Here is an 18106-nt window from a genome sequence, read left to right as displayed (position 1 = left end):
ACAGGCTCCAGGGACCACACCCACTGCCCCTGCACCCCAGGTCTCCCGCACATTCAACCCCCAGGGCCCACACATTCCTGGCAAGGACTACAGAGTTGAATGAGCCAAGTCCTGATGGTTTTGAGGAGTCAGATCCCTAGTGGCTCTCTTTGTTCTTTAAGGCCTTAGCCCCTAGAGTCCCTGTCAGGCCCCACATCTCGCCCTTCCTCCCTTCCTCCAGCCACCCTGGGGGCTAATTGCCCAACATTGCTTGCGCCTGTCTTCCTAGACTCCCTTCCCTCGGGATGGGGTGGAAGGTGTGAGGCTGGTGCTGCCAGAGGAAGGGTGATGGGCTGGAAGGGCCTAGCAGACCCTGGGGGTACAGGGCAGGGGTGTAAAGACCTCAGACTGCGGTTGCCCGCTCAGTACAATTATTAGGATGTCCCCTGCTCCCCTTTTGTCTCCTCTACCCAAGCCTTAAATAGGATGATGAAACCTCTCTCCCCGATTCCCTCTGAATTTGACAGAGGACTTCCTTCCTGCCCCCTCTCCATACTCTTCAATCAGTCCTGACATAGCCCTCTACCCACCACCTCCAAGCCTCAGATATACCCCCCAAATTCTGACACACACACACATGCACACACGCACAGGCACCAAAATTAAGTCAGCCTTGCCAGTGTCCCCGAAACAAAGTCCACATTCTTGTCCCCCACTGGAGCCCTCCTCTTTCTTCCTCCCGCCGAAGTCTCTCCCTGCCTCAGTGCTCTCTGAAAGCATCTTTGTGTCCCTGGTCAGAGAGAGGTCCCCAAGGAGCACTGAGGGAGGGAGCCTTTCTTGGGACACCTATCCTGGTCATAGTGCTGGGACAGTAATAATCTGACCTGGGGCCATGACATTGACCTTACACTTAGCCTTGTTCCTGCATCTTCGCCGGGCCTTGAGGGGAGTAGGGAGCAGGATCCCTTACTCTGTACAGGGTCTCAGGCCACAGTGGCCGCACCCCCTGGTTTCCACTCCACAGAATCCACCCTGGCTGGGCCCCTCTGGGCATATCCCCCAACATGACCACACTGTTCCAGAGATACAGGAATCACTGCCCACATGCTGGGCACTTCTGCCCTCCCCAACCATGACTGAGCTCTGGGCTGCCCGCCCTGCCCCTCTTTCTGCTCTCTCCACTCTGAGAGGCACCCCCTAGTTTCATTCAAGAGGCCAGGGAGGAGCGGGGTGCAGCACAGCAGATGCCACCTGACACCCAGTCTGAGGCTGCTCCATGCTCCCTCGAGGGGCAGGTGTTGGTTTGGGGGGCCAGGCAGGTGTCCTCATCCCCGGAAAGAATCAGGTTTTGTTTTCTTGTTTTCCCCGCTCTGCACGTGTTACTTCCCCCAGCTGCTCTCCCTTTCCTCCTGTGCCCCTCCCTCAGCCGCCTTCCTCACCTCCTCCTTCTGATGGAGGCTGGACCTGCAGCTCCAAGGAAATGCTGCCAGGCTCCGGAGGACCAGGGAGGAGGCGAAGGAAATGTCGAGACCCAGTGACTTCATCCTCACTCTCATCCTGTCTTCCCTGGGTGTCTGGGGGCCCAGCCCTGCCCGATTAGATCCCAATGGCCTGGCTCAGTCTTGTTTCTGAGCACTTCTCATCCCACACTGTACCCTCCAGGGAGATGAGCTACTTCAACTGTTCTAAGATTGGGGTTTGTTTTTTTTTAATGCCCCTAGGTCTTTGCATCTGCTGTTTCCTGAGAACCCCAGTTTCCCCACTGCCTCAGACTGGCTGACTTTTACTCATCCTTCACTCTGCAGTTTAAAGGGCATCTTCCGCATGAGGCCTTACCTGCACACACCCAACCACAGGACTTGTTTTGTAATTATTTTGAGCACCTCTAGAGTGGCAACTCCTCACTATTCATTTCTGCACCTCCAGCACTGAGCACGGGCTCTCAGTGTGACCTCCACTCCCAGAGCGAGCCCTCAGCTGACCTGGCCCCTGCGTCTCCCACTATAGGTGAGATCAGTGGTCAAGGCCTCCTCAGCTGCCTCCCAAGGCCCCCTTTTCACTCCACTCTTCAGCCCACTCCCCAGGAGAGGGAAGCTGCAGCCAAAGTCACTTTCCAAAGAGGGAACTCTCCATCCCCTGCCCCCATCCAAGTGTTGTGCAGCCCCGTCCCTGGCCTGCTGCCTTGGCTTCTCCAGCCCAGCTCCCAGGCTGATTCTATTCCCATGCAGGCTGTCTGACCCCTCCCACCCAGCTCCCTGTCCCCAGCAGGCTGTCACACAACTGCCTAGAGCTCAGGCTCTTCAGATGATCACAGCCATTTCTCTCCTACGCCTGCTTAATCCCAAGTGGATCTCAATTTCCGTCCGGAAGACATCACCTTCACCCTAGCCTCCAAGTTTTCTCTTTTTCTGCTTGCTCCCTCACCACTGGTTTTCCTGACCTGGAGCATCTTCTCCTTTTTGGCAACAACTGGCCCCAGATTTAGCCTACCCTAGGACTTTTTCCATCCCTGTTTGCCAGGGATCCACACCCCTATTGGGGACATTGAGTCTGCTAGATTCTCCTTCCCCCATTGTGATTATGGAGGGTCAGGGCGGCGTACTGGGGAAGGAAGCTGAGAGCTGGGTGTTCAGCACCTCCCCTCCCGCCAGGCCCACTACTGGCCACATTCCAGGCATTGTCTCCCCGGGACTGAGCTGCCAGCAAGGCACCATGTGTATAGCCATCCGTGTACAAGTGGTGGGAAAGGGGAGGGTATCAGGCACTAAATTTTTTTTAAAAAAGCAACAGAGGTTCCTCCAAATGGGTAAGTGCAGTAGCTGAAATCCCTGCCTAAACTCAGCTCCCAGAGCAGAGGTGCCAAGGCTGGTGACTTTGCCCCAGCCAGCCTCCGAGGACTCACTTGAAGCCTCAGCTTGCTGCCACACTGCATGACTGGCCCACGGAGCTTGCTCACAATCACAGGGAACACTGGGGTAGATTGACTGAAACAGCTGCCAGAATCCCTGATCAGAGGTTCCAAGCATCTGTTCAGTTAAGTCAATTTATATCCCAGATAATAAGGGGTTAGGCTCTGCATCAGTGATTTCAAGAGCGCAAAGAATTCCAAAGCTTCTGGCCTGGGCTTCGGGACCCTGCTGGGAGTGTGGGGATCAAACTTCTTTAAACTTCTCCAGCAAATGTATCCCTCCGAGGGAAGGCAGGCAGGGCCCAGTGCCCAGTGCCCAGTTCCAAGTCCTACCTTCCAAACTGGGAAGATGCATGCTTGGCGTCCCCTTCACCCTGGTGGCTCCTTTAAACTCCCCAACTCTCCCACCTGGAGAGACACTAGTGATGTGCAAGGCAGGTGGTTGGGATGCTACCAAAGTGTGGCTTGTGCCTTTCCTCTCACCCACAAGGGAAGGCCAGATGGGTGGGATCTTGGTGGGAAAGTTGGCATCTCCCGAGTAGGGATGGATTAAGGAAAAGAACCCTCTTACTAGTCTTCTCGGGAAGGGCCGGAGGGGCCAAAGGGGCTGCTGTCTCATGCTATGAAGTCCCAGTACACAGAAAAACTGGAGAGGGTGTGAGGGGGAAACTCCTGTTTACTGCATGCCTAGTAGGGGCCAAAAGGTCTGAGAGGAGCAGAATCCTGTCAGGCGAAGCAGAGGAACAGAAAGCAAAAAAGCTTTTTCTCTTCAATCGTCTCTAGCATCTTTGAGTGCCACAGTATTAATGCTGGCTCCCTTCTAACCTGAGCTTTGGTTTGGGAATGATCACAACCACGTGCCTCAGAGATCACCTTCATTAGGGGAAGGGGAAAGCGAAGTGTGAAGTGAAGGCTGGGAAGAGCACTAGCGTCCAGGGGGGTAACCCTGGCAACACTGTCCTCTTCAGCCTGGTCGCTTCTGAAACTCCCCCATCCCTGGCCGCTCCGAGTCTCACCTAGATGGTTGCTCCGCCCTAGTTCCTTACCTAGTTCAGCCTTCCAGGTTGTCAACTTCCTGCTGCAAGGCCCGCGATGATATGTACTCCTCCAGCCTATTCCTTCCACATTAACACCAACAGAAACCAGATCACTTCTTGCTCCTGTTTTCTGCACTTTTTTTTTCCTGAAACCTGCCTGTAATACTCTTTCCCACTCCCACCTGTTGAAAATTCCACCCTTTAAGGCCTAGTTCAAACTCCCCTCTCTGAAGCACTTCCGATCTCCCAAACAGAGGGCATCTGTCCCTCTATCTCACACCACTTTGCTTAGAACTTCTTTATGGTACTATTAGTTCTTGGGGACCTACCAATTTCTATACCCACATACTGTGTCTTCCTTCCTGCCACTGTGCCTGCCATGCTCCTATCCGGGTCAGCTGCATTACTTGTATACTAGATTCCATCCATTTAGCCTACTCAGTTTTCCTCCTCAGTGGATCATTCTCATTAGCACACAAACACGTGCTGTTTCACTCATCTTAAGAGAGTAGTCGATGCTTGATGTCTCCAATGTCTTTCTTCCCATTTGCTCCTATGCCCACTCCAGACAGTCCTCCACCATTCCACTGACAGCCCGTGGAGGTCACCAGTGACCTCCATGTTCTCCTTTGCTAATTCCTCTTCATCTCCCAACCTCAAGATGGAGTCCCTGGATCTATTCTCTATCTATATTCAATGCTAGTGATCCTATTTAGCTCCACGCTTTTAAATATTAAATGTAAATCTCCTGTCCAGATCTCTTCCTCTGAACTCTAGACTCATATCAAACTGCCTATTGTACATCTCTAGAATCTAACACACTTCTCACACTTAGTATGTTCCAATTTGAACTCCTCATTCACCCCCTATTCCCCATCCAAACCTGCTTCTGCCATAATCTTCACTATCTTGATTATTGGCCAAAAATCTTGGCGTCATCCTTGACTCCTCTCTGTCTCTCACATACACTCTACATGTATCAGTAAATCCTGTTGGCTCCACTTTCACACTCGACTATTCCGTCTCCTGACTGTTCTCTCTGCTTCCATTCTTGTCTCTCTACAGGCCATTCTCACTCAACTCAGCAGCCAGAGTATTTCTGATGGTAGCGGAGTCAGATCATGTTATATTCTGTGCTGAAATCCATGGATCCCACTCCGAGTAAATGCAAAAGGAAATTTTCCCCCTACCCAATCCTACAATCTTTCTGTTATCTCCATCACTCTCCCCCTTGCTCACTCTGCTCCTGCCATACTGGCCTCCCTGCTAGTCCTCCAACATGCCAGGTACAAGGCTACCTTATGGCTTTTGCACAGACCCTTCCCACTGCATAGAAGGCCCTTCTTTCCCCCAGGCAGGTCTATGGGCTGCGCTTTTCAAATATTTATTCAAATATCAACTTCAACCTAAACCGTCAACCCACTACCACCACATTCCCTCTGCCCAACACTCGTGCCCCTTCAGTGCTTAACTCGTCTCCATTGCACTCATCATTACAGACACTTGTTTTTGGCACCTGCTAAAAACTCCACAAGGGAAGGGATTTTGATTTGTGTTATTCACTGCTGTATCCCCAACATGAAGATCAGCACCTGGCATACAGTAGAAGCACAATATTTGCTGACAGGCCCATAAGGATCATGTCTTGTTCTGTTTTGTATGCCCTACAAGAATTCTCACATGGTTCAAAGTAAGGACAAGAACTTGCACAGGGTTAAGCTTAAAAAAATGCATTGAAAACAACAGCTCCAAATAAGAGTCACATCACTGCTTAAAATGGGAAGATTTATTAAGGTTTTTCCTTAAGAGGAACAGCCAAGCCCATGCTTCTTAAGAGAAGCAATTAGCAGGAAATGTATGTCACACCTTGGGCCCAGAACGACAGGGGGTTTCTTCTTAACAAGCCAAAGAACTTGCATCCCTCAATTCCCTTTAAAACTCTCGTTAATGTCTGCAAAACAGAATCCATGTCGCCTTTCCAGGAAACAGAACCAGGCACGCAGTTCAAAGTCTCCAGCTGTTCTCAGCAAGAATATTTAAGCAAGACATGGCAACACATGTTCTGCACATTCAACAAACCCAAGGTGAAACTGTGGTAAGAAAAATACAGGTTCAATGCAATGTCTGTACTACATTTTCAAGAATAACTTGCATTTTTTACATTTCTGGGGAATAGAAATGCTAAAAGCTGGGTGGTTAGACTGCCTCAAAGCTCACATTCATTTCCCTCCCTGCAAGATGGGCTCTTTCCAGATCCTGGACAAGCACCCAAACCACTCTGCCCTTTTAAGTTTGGAGCAGAGTCAAGAGAGGCCACTTTAACACACATTTCAGTAGCACCTTAAAGAAGTTCAAGACTCAAATAAAACAAAAGGTTATTTTACAAGTTATTTTCCTCCTCCAAATACCTGACAATTTCTTCACACTTTGGTTTCACCAAACATATACAGTTTATAAGAGCATATTTTATGCCTTCTAATATTATACTATGATTGCTTGCAAAGGAAAATACTCAGGTAATCTTTATTTCTCCTTCTGTCCCCCAGTCCTGAAAACAAAAATCAGACACATGAACTGACAAATATACACGTATCTACAAGGATAAAGAGGCAAAATATTTGAAATTGGTCAGGTCCAGAAAATGCAGAATGTTCCTATGTGGAGAAAAATAGCTTCAGACCAAGTAACCTGTTTTAAGAAAGTTAGTAATAAAATAAAGATCAGTATCCTCCCAAGGATTAACTTTTCCCAAGTATATTCTAACTTCAAAGAAGCAGGTAGTTTCACTGAAGAGTAAAAGCTGGCCAGTTCTGATGGCAGATCAAGGCCAAACAGTGATTAGTTCACAGTTGTAGGGGAGAGTAACACACCAACATCCATGTTTCTCCCAACGTTCCTAAGAGCATTAACCTGGGGGCCACGGTTCAATAAAGCACAGGATTACTCATACTGTGGATGAATTTCTCATCTGTCTTCCCTGCCCAGTTAGACTGCAGACTCTCGAGGGAAGGCCTGTCCGCCTCTCTGTGAGGCATGGAGTGTTTATACAAGAGATGCCTTGAGTACATACTTTTAATTCAATACTTGTAGAACTGTTAACTGATACTGAAGCTCCCCCTGGTGGAGGGCAAAGTTACAGTTAGATTATGGATTTACTGTTAATTTCTAAAACTAGATTGGGGGCACCACAAAGCCATTACAGTTGTGTTTTAGTGGAAAAAAGAAAACTATCAACTTTGACATCAAGTCTCCTTTAAGTTATATATTACTCATATAACTAAAGCCATCCGCTACTTTAAATACCCACAAATACTAATATGGTGTCAGTTCTCGGATATTTATGATGTAAGTCATATAATATCCTTGAGGATTTTTTTATTTTCCAGCTATGAGAAAACATCTTATTTTCAGGCACCCTCTCTTCTGGAACCAAGGCTAAGAAGTTCACCTAGGGACAATATAAAAGTGCATCTATCTCACTGTCTAACAGGATACCTTTCCATCTTGCTCAGCGACAGCAGATCCCTTTGAGAGGCAATGTGTATCTCTGATTTCAGCTGGCCCTGCTCTGCATACTGCCGTATGCCACATGGCATTTTTCTTCACAGTTTCACCTTTATCTCAAGTGGACTGTAAAAGACATGACAAAGGAATCCATACCTGTCATCTTTCTCTACCATGTTCTAAAACAGAGGACACTGAGTCTATGCTACTAGTCAAGCAGACTGTAACTGGGAGTTATTCTTGTTAAATGATTTCTACTTAATCTGGCAAGTGATTACACAACACAATCTAAGTAACAGGTAATATTTAGAGAGTTTTACTCATTTGTGAGACATCTGTCTATGATTTTTAAGTCCAAAGAAATGTTTGAGAGGTGAATTTTAAAGAATGACCAGAGGACCTTAAAATATGCCACCTTAATGCTTCACTTATTTTTTAAAATTTATTGCATTTCTTATTATATTTTTGGCCCCTCAATCCCAGACATACGTATAACTGGATCAGTAGAAGGTAAGTATTAGGTAACTAAGTTTATTAGAAACTCAAAAGAATACAATTTCCAAATATTTTTTACAATATTTTAACATTTTCTCAGGTTGGTCAGAGCTTCTATTTGAAATCTGAGTTTCAAATTTCAATTTAGTAACTGACGGGCTGACCACACTCCTAGAAAGTCTCGGCAAGGCATGAACACTACTTCACACCCACTTGCGACGAGACAGTATCTAGATCCCTGAGCAATGGTTCAGACTTTCTGGAACTGGTCTCCTTACAAGTCAGGGACAAGGCACAGGGTTTCCTAAGCTTGTTTCTTCCCTTTTCTTTCTTCTTAACTGGCTAACAAGCTGTTTTGCTCTATCACTATGGAGAATACATAAGTCACATCACCCTAGGTCCATGTCCTACTTAAGCCCCATCTTCTGTAAAAATGGAAAAAACAGGGAAGGAAAAGAAAAGCACCACTATATAGCCAGCTAAAATTTTACCTTAGCAATATTTTCCATACTGCTACACTATACTACTTCACATGTGGCTGAAGCGAAAGCAACAGTCACATCCTTTACATGCTTCTCCACCTGCATCCACTTCTCTCAAATTCTTCAATCTATCATAAAGCAAATTCGAAAATTTTTACATAACATTTCATTGGTGGACTTATACTCAACAAATTAACAATGACAAAAGGATTCCCTTGATGAAATTACAAGCTGTGGAAGATCTGAAATAGTAAAAGTTAAACCCTGATACAGTATTAAACTTATCTTTTTACATATAAAAATAATACACAGTGGGATATTTTATTCGATAAGATACAATCTTTAAGATCAAGAGAGAATATACAAAACTATTCTATGTAGTCTGACGTATTTCACTGTAGATTAGGAATAAACCTGTCTAGAACAGAAAGTATGAGGTCTGTTCTTCGAGAAATCGCCAGTTACTCAGGGGCTTAAAGCCAAGTGTCCTGCAGGCACCAGGCAGAAAGGAGCTACTGCTGCATTCAAAACAATGTGGTCACTATAAAATAAAGGCTTTAAATCTATAAACAATAACAAAACACACAAACCAAATGAAAATGTACTAAAATTTAATCATCCATAAAAGCTGTAATTTAATCTGACAGTAAAACACAAGAAGCAATATTAGAGTTGGTTTAGTATATTATATATTTTAGCTTTGAAAGCCATAGAAATCAGTTATCCCAGTTTTTTTCCTATAAAAGACCCATTTTTCCAAAGCATTATGCACAAACAATTTTAATTAGAATATAATGACAGAATGATATTTCATAATTTTTTAAATATAAAATGAAGTCAATGACTCAAAAAAGTTATCTGCTGCAATGAGTTTGAGGGGAAATTTCATAATCTATATCATTACAGATATAAAGTATAATGGTTCCACTTTTTAGTGCTTGACAGGGAGGAATCATGATAAAAAGGTCAATATGAAATCATTTGATTATAGTAGCAATATCTAACATTTGAAATGCATCCATGCTCTTTTGTATAATCATATTAGAGTCAAGTATATTTATTTTCACATCTGTTATAACTGCTATTGCAAAGGAGAAATACTATTGTCTTATTTTCCAAGAGATATACACAGAGTAATTTTTTTCTCCAGGGAAATTGTGCAAACCAATATAAGATCTAAATTCTTCACATACATAATATATAAAACAGGAGAAGCCTCTTCAGATTTATTTTTTGAAGTCTGGAATGCTGGCACTTCCCAATTAGGCAACAGTTCTTCATTCCTGTAATCTAGAACATTGAATAAATACAGATATAAATATATGGTTAATTTCTTGATGTCAGAAGATGGTAGTAAAAAGCCGATAATACACAAAGAAACAATGACTTTGGTTGATCATTTCTCGAGAACTAAAGTATACTAAATAGCTACAGTAATAGGGCTATTTTAAATTCCATTTAAAAATGTTTAAAAAATAGTTTTATTATACTTAGTGTTTCACATTATATCTGACAGTACTGCCTATAAAGAGGAAAACAGTGATTATTTCATTTCTATCCCATTATTATCCTTTTTTTCCTATCTTATTTTAAAAGTTCCTTTTCCACTATAGAAATGATACTCGCCTGCATAAGCTTTCCACAGGACATTCCTTATTCGACCATTTTATGATTTTATATATTAGGGTTACCACTTCTAAGACAGGTTAAGAGAAGAAGAGGATACAGAAACAGCTGATGCCCGTATGCAAGGGCAGAAGAATCAGTTAGTCCTACTGCTCACCAGAAAAGACTCAGGTTAAAGGAAGGATTTCCTGAAGATGAATTCTCTCCTAGGTCTAAAAAAGTGAGACATTTTAGAAAGAGATTAACACGTTCGAATACGATTGTGTCTAAAGGCACAGGCTAGATAAGCTGCCTTTGCTCAAGGTTCACATACTCATACTAAAAATGTTGTAAGTGCTATTTAAATCAACCCTGCATCTCAGAGCTTTTAAAATGGGATCAACATGGCACTTCAAGTCTATAATCACAATAAAATGCTCTACAAAGTATTCTGATTGCTAACTGACCTATTATTTTATCTTATTAAACATCCATAGAGATCTCAGGTGAGTTATTAAATATATTTTAAGTTGAATTAACCAGAGCCTAAGAATTCATGCAACCAGGATGAGAGTCTTCTTTCTAGAGCTATGCCAAGATTTCTCTCCTCTAAGGTAAAACTCACAATATACTATAGGATGTGTATAAATGAATTTTCACAGTGGGCCAGGAGATGGCACCTCTTCCTTTAAACATAAGCTAAAAGGACATTTTCTGAGAATTGGAAACTAAACCAGGGTCAGCTAAGGTAATGGTATCATGAGCCAGTCAACTATAAGACAGTTAAATAATGTATTTCAGAATAGGAACTGGAGTCCTCATTTCCCTACCTTTGCACCCTTACCTAAACAACCACAAACACCAGTAATTTTAACAATAATCACTTTCAGGGAGCCAATGGTTTATAGTTACTGAATCAAGACTTCACTAAAAGCCTAAAACCCAAACCTTCAGCCAGAAGCTGTCTTTCCTAGAGCTGACTACCAGAGGCAAGCTCTATGCCCCTTTCTCCTTTCTGCCCATTTTCTCTCTACCTTCATTTAAAAAGTGGGTACAATTACTCAGTTGTTTCCTTTTAGAGAGAGACACATTCACATCTCTAAGGAAGCATGTATGGGTTAAACTGGTGCTCTGGAACAGGTAATCCACTAAATGGACCCAAGAGATTTACAAGAGTTAGCACAACCAACTCTCAAGTGGGGACAGCTGATTTTCCTCTAACCGGACTGAGTTTACTAATATTCACATAATTAGCACCAATTACATCATAAATCCACCCCATAAAAATATTCTTTTATGGTGTTGTTTACAGAGTTGATGAAGATAAGTAGAAACTGTTCAGGGGATTTAAATATATAATTAAAGAAAAACAAACAAATGGTCCCACAGGGCCTGGGTTTCACTTGACAGGCAGTTTCAATGCCACTAATTTCTCTCAGAAGGGCTCACTTAATGAAAGCTTAAGTGGCACTTAAAGTCAACTCCTACTTAGAAGCCTAGAGATGAAACACCTGAAAGAAGTCAACCCAGACCTCAGAGGAAATGACTACCAAAACTATACCAACATACCGCCGCACATGCAACAGAATGGCTCAAGGTAAAAAGACTCACAATACCAAATTTGAGGAGGATGTGGAACTCATAAACTGCTAGTAGGTGGGTAAATTGGAACAGCTACTTTGAAAAACTTCTAGCAGTATCTACTAAAGCTGTCCATATATACAGTGTACAATCTGGCCATTCCATTCCTAAATATATGCTGAACAGGAAGCATGCACATGGACATAAAGACTTATACAAGAATGTGCACAGCAAAATTACCCATACTAGTTCCCAAAAAGAACTGAAATGTCCATTAATAGCAGAATATATAAATACATTGCTAGTATAGTCATACAATAAAAATGAACTACTACATTATGCAACAAGGATAATTCTCAAAAACACATTTTTGAGAGAAAGAAGCCATACATAAAAGTAATACATTACATGTTTTTATTTATAAGTTCAAAGAGAGGCAAAATTAATCCATGGCGCTGGGAATCAGAGTAGGGGTTACATCTGGGGAGGAATGACTACTGTTGATATACATGGGTGTGTTCACTTTGAAACAATTAATCAAATGTGCACTTAAGCCTTTCTGTTTCAAGTGAACCACTGTATCACTTCAATTCAGCATGAGTGTGGGAGTGACCTTGGAAGGCACTCTCTGCATTTAACCACTATTTCTGGAACACCCACTGTGTACCAGGCACTAGGTACACAGTGGTGAGCAAAGTGGATGTGGTCCTTGCCCTCAGAGAGCTCAGAATCTCATGGGAAGAGAGAGAAATTGTCCAACAGATGAACGTATCTACAAGTTATATATCACATCTGTAGTTGCAGAAGCCTGGAAATACCCTAACAGGTGAAATGGGAAGTGGTTAAGGTTGGGGAAAGCCCAAAATAAGAGGATGACAACAGCATTTCTTCTGCTTTTAGCGTCTTACCTGGCTCAGAGCTGCTGCTTACTGTGGGTCTAAAGCAGCAGACATGTTTTCTTTCTAGGCTTCTTCTTTTCCACTGGTGTTTTTCTATTTATCTGTCTGACCAGGTCATAAAATATCTAAATAAAAACAAGAAAAAAGTACTTATTCAACCAACATTTGAGACCTTGTTCCACAGAACAGTCATGGTTCTGTCAAATATTACTCTGCTCTTGGATCTGTATTTGGCTGCTTTGCTTTCATAGCAGGTTTCTTAGAAGTCCCAGCTGACTCTCAGTCAGGATAGAGCAGGGCTTACCTATTTACAATGAGGGAAATACACTCGCTCTTAGATATTCAATACTAAACTGAGAAAAAGAATTAGTAGTGAAAAACAGGGAGTGAAGTTATATTCTTCATGGAATCTTCTTATTAAGAGAATATTTAATGCTCAACTTGACTCTTTGCATTTATTTTTAAAAACTCCAAACTTACAGAAAAGTTGCAAGAATAGTACCAAGAACTTGTGAATATTTTTTACCCAGATTCACCAATTAGTAACATTTTGCCACGTGTACTTTCACATTTCTCTCTCCACACACACACTATTATTTTTTAAACCATTTTGAGAGGAGTCTTCATACCACAGGTCCCTTAGTAGTTGAATGTGTATTTCCTAAGAACAAGGTTATTCCCTTACATAACCACGTTATAGTTGTCACATTCAAGACATTTAAGCATTGATACATTACCCTGTGTCATCTACAGTGCAAATTCCAATTTTGTCAGTTACCCCATAATGTCCTTTATAGTAACCCGCCTCCCCCCAGAGAGAATCCATCCAGGATCACATACTGCATTTAATTTCCTGTCATTTTAATCTTTTTAAAATCTGCAACAGTTCCTTGCCCTTTGCCTTTCATGACATTGCCATTTCTGAAAAATAATGACTAGTATAACTTCATAGAATTTCCCTCAATTTGGGTTTGTCTGGTGTTTCCTCATGATTAGATTCATCTTATACATGTTTTGCTAGAACAGGACAAAAGAGATATCGTGTTCTTCTCAACTTATTACATGTAAAAGCACATGATTTTTATTTGTTCCCTATGATTTGAAGTAACAAATAATATGTTAATAAATCTTTTGGATTCATTTTGAGTGAAAAATGCAAGGTATCAAAGACAAAAATACAATACTACTTATTTCACAGAAGCAAATTATTTTAATTCTGATATGTTTATATGTATCATAGTGCTAAATATGCCAGTGTGGAACATAAACAGTTCAGCTAAACTTGATTCTTTGCTAGAAATGCAAACACTCATTTACTAATGACCTGGAATAGAAATGAGTATCATAGAAGCTTCTTACTATTACTCATCTGTAATAAACAGTACTTTGTAGAAGCCTATCAAAATGTCCTAGCTTTTAGAGGCACTATAAGGACAACTGACAAAATCTGAATATGCACTGAACAGACTGTGTCAATGTCTATTTTCTTGATGTTAATAACTATGTCGTGGTTGTGTAAAAGAACGTCTTTGATCTAAGGTACATACACTAACATACTTAGGAGTAAAGGAGTGTGATATACAAACGTGACAAAATGTTAACAACGTGAATCTGGATGAAGGGTAAACAAATTCTTTTTATTGTTATTATATCTTTTCAAAAAATTTTTTTTTAAGATGGTATTCAGATAAAACAACTATTTACTTTTTTAAATGATCCAAAGATTATAAGGCTAAATTACTGGTTAAAAAGAAGGAAAAAAAAAAAACACTACTGAGTGATTTATCTCCCCAAAGCATTCATTTATATTCTTTTCTTTCTGCTCCACCCTGCCCACTCCCATCTTCTTCAAAACATTTAACTCTCTGTTACTTTATTTCTAACAAAGTTTGCAAATGCAGAATTGACAAACAAAATGGTAGTTTTTGTTTCACAACTCCCAAGTCCAAGTTGCTTCACAGCCCTGAAGCCTGTTAAGAACTGAAGGCGCACCAGCCATGAACAAGATCCCATTAGTTTTCTAGCCTCAATGCATAAGCTATAAAATGAAAAAGAATAAAAGAACAAACTAAACAGTAAATTAATCAAAATCACATTTTCTCATGCTAGCCAGTTTCGGGTTTCTGGTACTACACAGCAAGGTAACTGATTTTGCAGTATTATCCTCAGAGACTTCTTGGGCAAACACTGCCTACCTCACAACAGCAGCTGCTTCAGAGATGAGGGCAAGTTTGATCTATAGTATTTGGTTAGATATGCTGAAAGTCCCCAGCCTAGGTTCTTCCTCTCTCTGAACTACAGCATAGTTTCTCAATCCCTCTGCCATTCCTCAATTGGGATGTCCTGATTCCAACTATTATTCCAGCCTCAGCAAAGAACAATTCTTGATTAAGACTGATGTCATTCTGGTATAGCTGTACACCACTTTCAAAACACGGCAAAAAGGGTACAGATAAGAAAGTTAGAGGGCTGTTTAGCCAAGCAGTACATTCCTGTATGATTTCAAACTCGAGTCCCAGAATGGAATCCTGTGAAAGCATGATCCCTCTATCTCCAGGCATTCGGAAAGCACACATACACAAGGCATTAGCTGTCTGAGGAACTATGAACTATCAAACGGACTCTGTAGCTGGATTATCAGGCTATAAAGAGAGAAATATTCAAAGAAACTCAAATTATTACACCTTCAAGAATTTCTAGCATAAAGTTTGTACATTTTCCAAAAGAGTAAAGATTTTTAACTAGCTAACGTATTTCATTTTGTTTCGTTGTTTTTCTATTTTTTTAATAAACCCTCATGTCAAGGGTTGACCTTCAAGACTGCTGTGAAAAAGTAGCTCTGCTGCATTTGAAACCGCAGCCCAGAGCGCAGTTCAGTAGCACCTGAGTTTCCACAAACATGTCATGCTTAAGAAATGAGGAACACCTCCGTTCCACTGTGCTCACTGGACCCTGGCCCAACCCAGCCTCAGCCGAGCGCGTGAACTTGGTGGTAGGTGTCAGTGAGGGCGAGGACAGGTACAGCAAGGAAGCAGACTCCTAAGGCCAACCACTTAGCAATGGTGACCTTGCATTACTGCTCCCCCAGCCAAGCTCATTCATCAATCTTGATGTGTTTTATCTCAAAGTTACCTTTTCTTGGAAAAGCCAGACTGTACTAAAAATTAAAATTTTATGATTAGCCTTGTTTTTCAAAATAACATCTAAGAAACTAATTCTACAACAGAGGAAGTTGACGCTGGAAGCATATCTTACTTCCTTTCATTTACTTAGCAGTAAATAAGAAATAACTGTTGTTACGGATCTCAGCAGGATAGTTCCCCACTAGGATGTAAGCTTCTTTAGGGCAGGGATAGTGTCTGTCTGGATGACTGTTACCCTGGTGTCTAACACAGTGCCAGACACACAGGCACACAATAAATATTTGCTGAATAAATGAAATTTGTGAATTTCTTATTTTTATGTACTTGTTAAAATTGGTTTTACCTAAAAAAGCTTTGACATTCTTGATTATTTGTAAAACAAAGGATTTGCAGCAAACTTAAATTTTTATCCTTTTAGATGTTTAAAATAATTTGGTCATTTTAACAGTCAGACAATAGTCCACAACCATAATATTAGTCAAGGAAAAGTGACCTAGAGAACAAAGCCCAGAGAGGAACAGCAAACACACAAATAGGACCCTGATAACCTAACCCACTCTTAGCTCTCATCTATGTTGTAAGTGAGCTGGATTCTGACTGATTACCTGTGATGTTACAAATGGCAAGCACACCATCAGGTGAAGACCTTTGCACTACCAGGAAAGGAAAGAAGCCTACCCCGGTTTAAAGAAAAGAAAAGGCTTCTGTTAAAATTAACAAAAGCAGTGGTAACCTCTTAAGGTTTTGCTTGGTTGGTGGTGGCAGTTGGGGACTGCACTGATCTTTTAGAGGTTCAGTAAACTACTGGCCCTCTACACCCAAGCAGGCAGCTCACTTGTTAATGATTCCTGTCCACAACTATGTTCTCAAGATAGTGGAGTGCTTACGCTGGGAACAAAAAAAGCCTTGTGCATTTGCAGCCTGGGGCCTAAAAGATGAGTGAATTACAGTTCCATGGCCACACTCACAGACTCCTCCCTTTGAGTTGTGCACCAAAGGAACACAGGACTCACACACCAAATTCTGTGATATCCATGAGGTAATAACATCTCTCTGTATAACATAAGTTTATTATAATAACTACTTTGATTTTCGCATTTTCCTACTTGACTTTACAACCTCTTTACACACATCTATATAAGTACTTATTACAGTACAAGGGGGATGTGATAATTTTCACACACACCACTTTCCGACATATCATTTAGAGGCTCAGCAGGACTTTAAAGTTAAACTTCCTCTTTGACAATAAGGTAACGTGAGTGTCCTCATTATAGCCATAAAAGTGATTTTATGCAAGTGAAAGAATACAGCTTCTAAGAATTACTGTTTTCCATAAATTGACAGAAAAAAGACCGCTTAAAAGAACAGGTTACCTCATTAACGTTGATCTTTGACTTTGCAGAAGATTCTAAAAAGGCACAGTTACACCACTGTCGTGCTAAATTCTGACCCTGTTCTTTGCCAACTACTCGCTCATCTTCCAGGTCACATTTATTGCCAACCAAAATCATTGGAACCTGTGAGAAGGCAACAACATAAAATGAGCATGAATATACTCATTACTTAGCCTCTTCTTATAAGTAAGCAACTGCCTGCCACCAACTGAAATATATTAGTTAGGAAGAGAAGCTTCACCAATGCTTAAAAAAAGGTATATCTATGTGTGTTGGGGGGAAGAGGGTAGATGGAGGGGGAAGAGATAGCAAAAAATATGGAAGAGACTCTACTATGTTAATCTGCGAAATTATTTTAAGAATATAATCCCAAAATTCTCATGTGGACTACTATTAATAGCTGAACTTTCAAGTAGGAAAATCTGAAGGAAAAAGGAACCTCCTGCAATGCAGAGAAAAAGGTATTCACTGGGCCGACCTGTGGTTTAAGTGCTTCATCTCACACGTCCAACAAATGCCAAAAGTAGTGGCAAGACCAATACAGTAATAGGCTCTACTTCTACATTTGACACGTAGATCTGAAGACCAGTTTAGGTGAGATGCTGAGGAGGATTAACAATAAAAATAAAGCCATAAAGCAGGTACGTCTTCCCTTTTTCTCTAAACCAGAAATGCTTGGCTATGTCCATCCACAACTCCCTACTTCCAACAAAACAGGTCACTGACAAATGGTATAATGTCCTTAGTTAAAAGGTGTCCAGACAACAGTCACTTGTTTGTGAGGTGATGGACACTATACAAAAGAAAGAATTTAAGGGACGTGGTAAATCTTGTACCTAAAATAAGCAATTATCACGAGTTAGATAAAGAACACTAGGTATCTATAACGCCATCTTTTTTTAGTTTATTACTTGGGATAAATGGATTAATATTGCCAGCGTTCAGTAATTTGCATGTAATTGCCTATGAAAACAGAACTCTCTTAGATAAATTAGTCATGGGAAGGAAGAGAACTATTCATTAGGTTATGGTTGGTCATGAGTCACAAAGTTATAAATCCCTCTCGCCTACAATAC

At 41.6% G+C, this 18106-nt stretch overlaps 1 protein-coding gene across 3 annotated transcripts in view; it reads right to left on the bottom strand.

Annotated features, from left to right (window-relative positions):
* Nucleotides 1-8999: 8999 nt before the first annotated feature.
* The window catches only part of RAP1A (RAP1A, member of RAS oncogene family), a 65880-nt gene continuing 56773 nt past the window's right edge, over nucleotides 9000-18106 (bottom strand). For all 3 annotated transcript variants that reach the window (XM_046645536.1, XM_046645537.1, XM_046645534.1), the window contains exons 6-8: nucleotides 17010-17153; nucleotides 12500-12615; nucleotides 9000-9695 (exon numbers count right to left, since the gene is read on the bottom strand). In XM_046645536.1, coding sequence (XP_046501492.1) covers nucleotides 12529-12615; nucleotides 17010-17153 — 231 coding nt within the window. In that variant the 3' untranslated portion in view covers nucleotides 9000-9695; nucleotides 12500-12528. The remainder of the gene's footprint in view (nucleotides 9696-12499; nucleotides 12616-17009; nucleotides 17154-18106) is intronic.

Source organism: Equus quagga, chromosome 18 (assembly GCF_021613505.1).
Source record: "Equus quagga isolate Etosha38 chromosome 18, UCLA_HA_Equagga_1.0, whole genome shotgun sequence".
NCBI lineage: Eukaryota > Metazoa > Chordata > Mammalia > Perissodactyla > Equidae > Equus > Equus quagga.
This window is presented reverse-complemented; position numbering and strand designations above follow the sequence as displayed.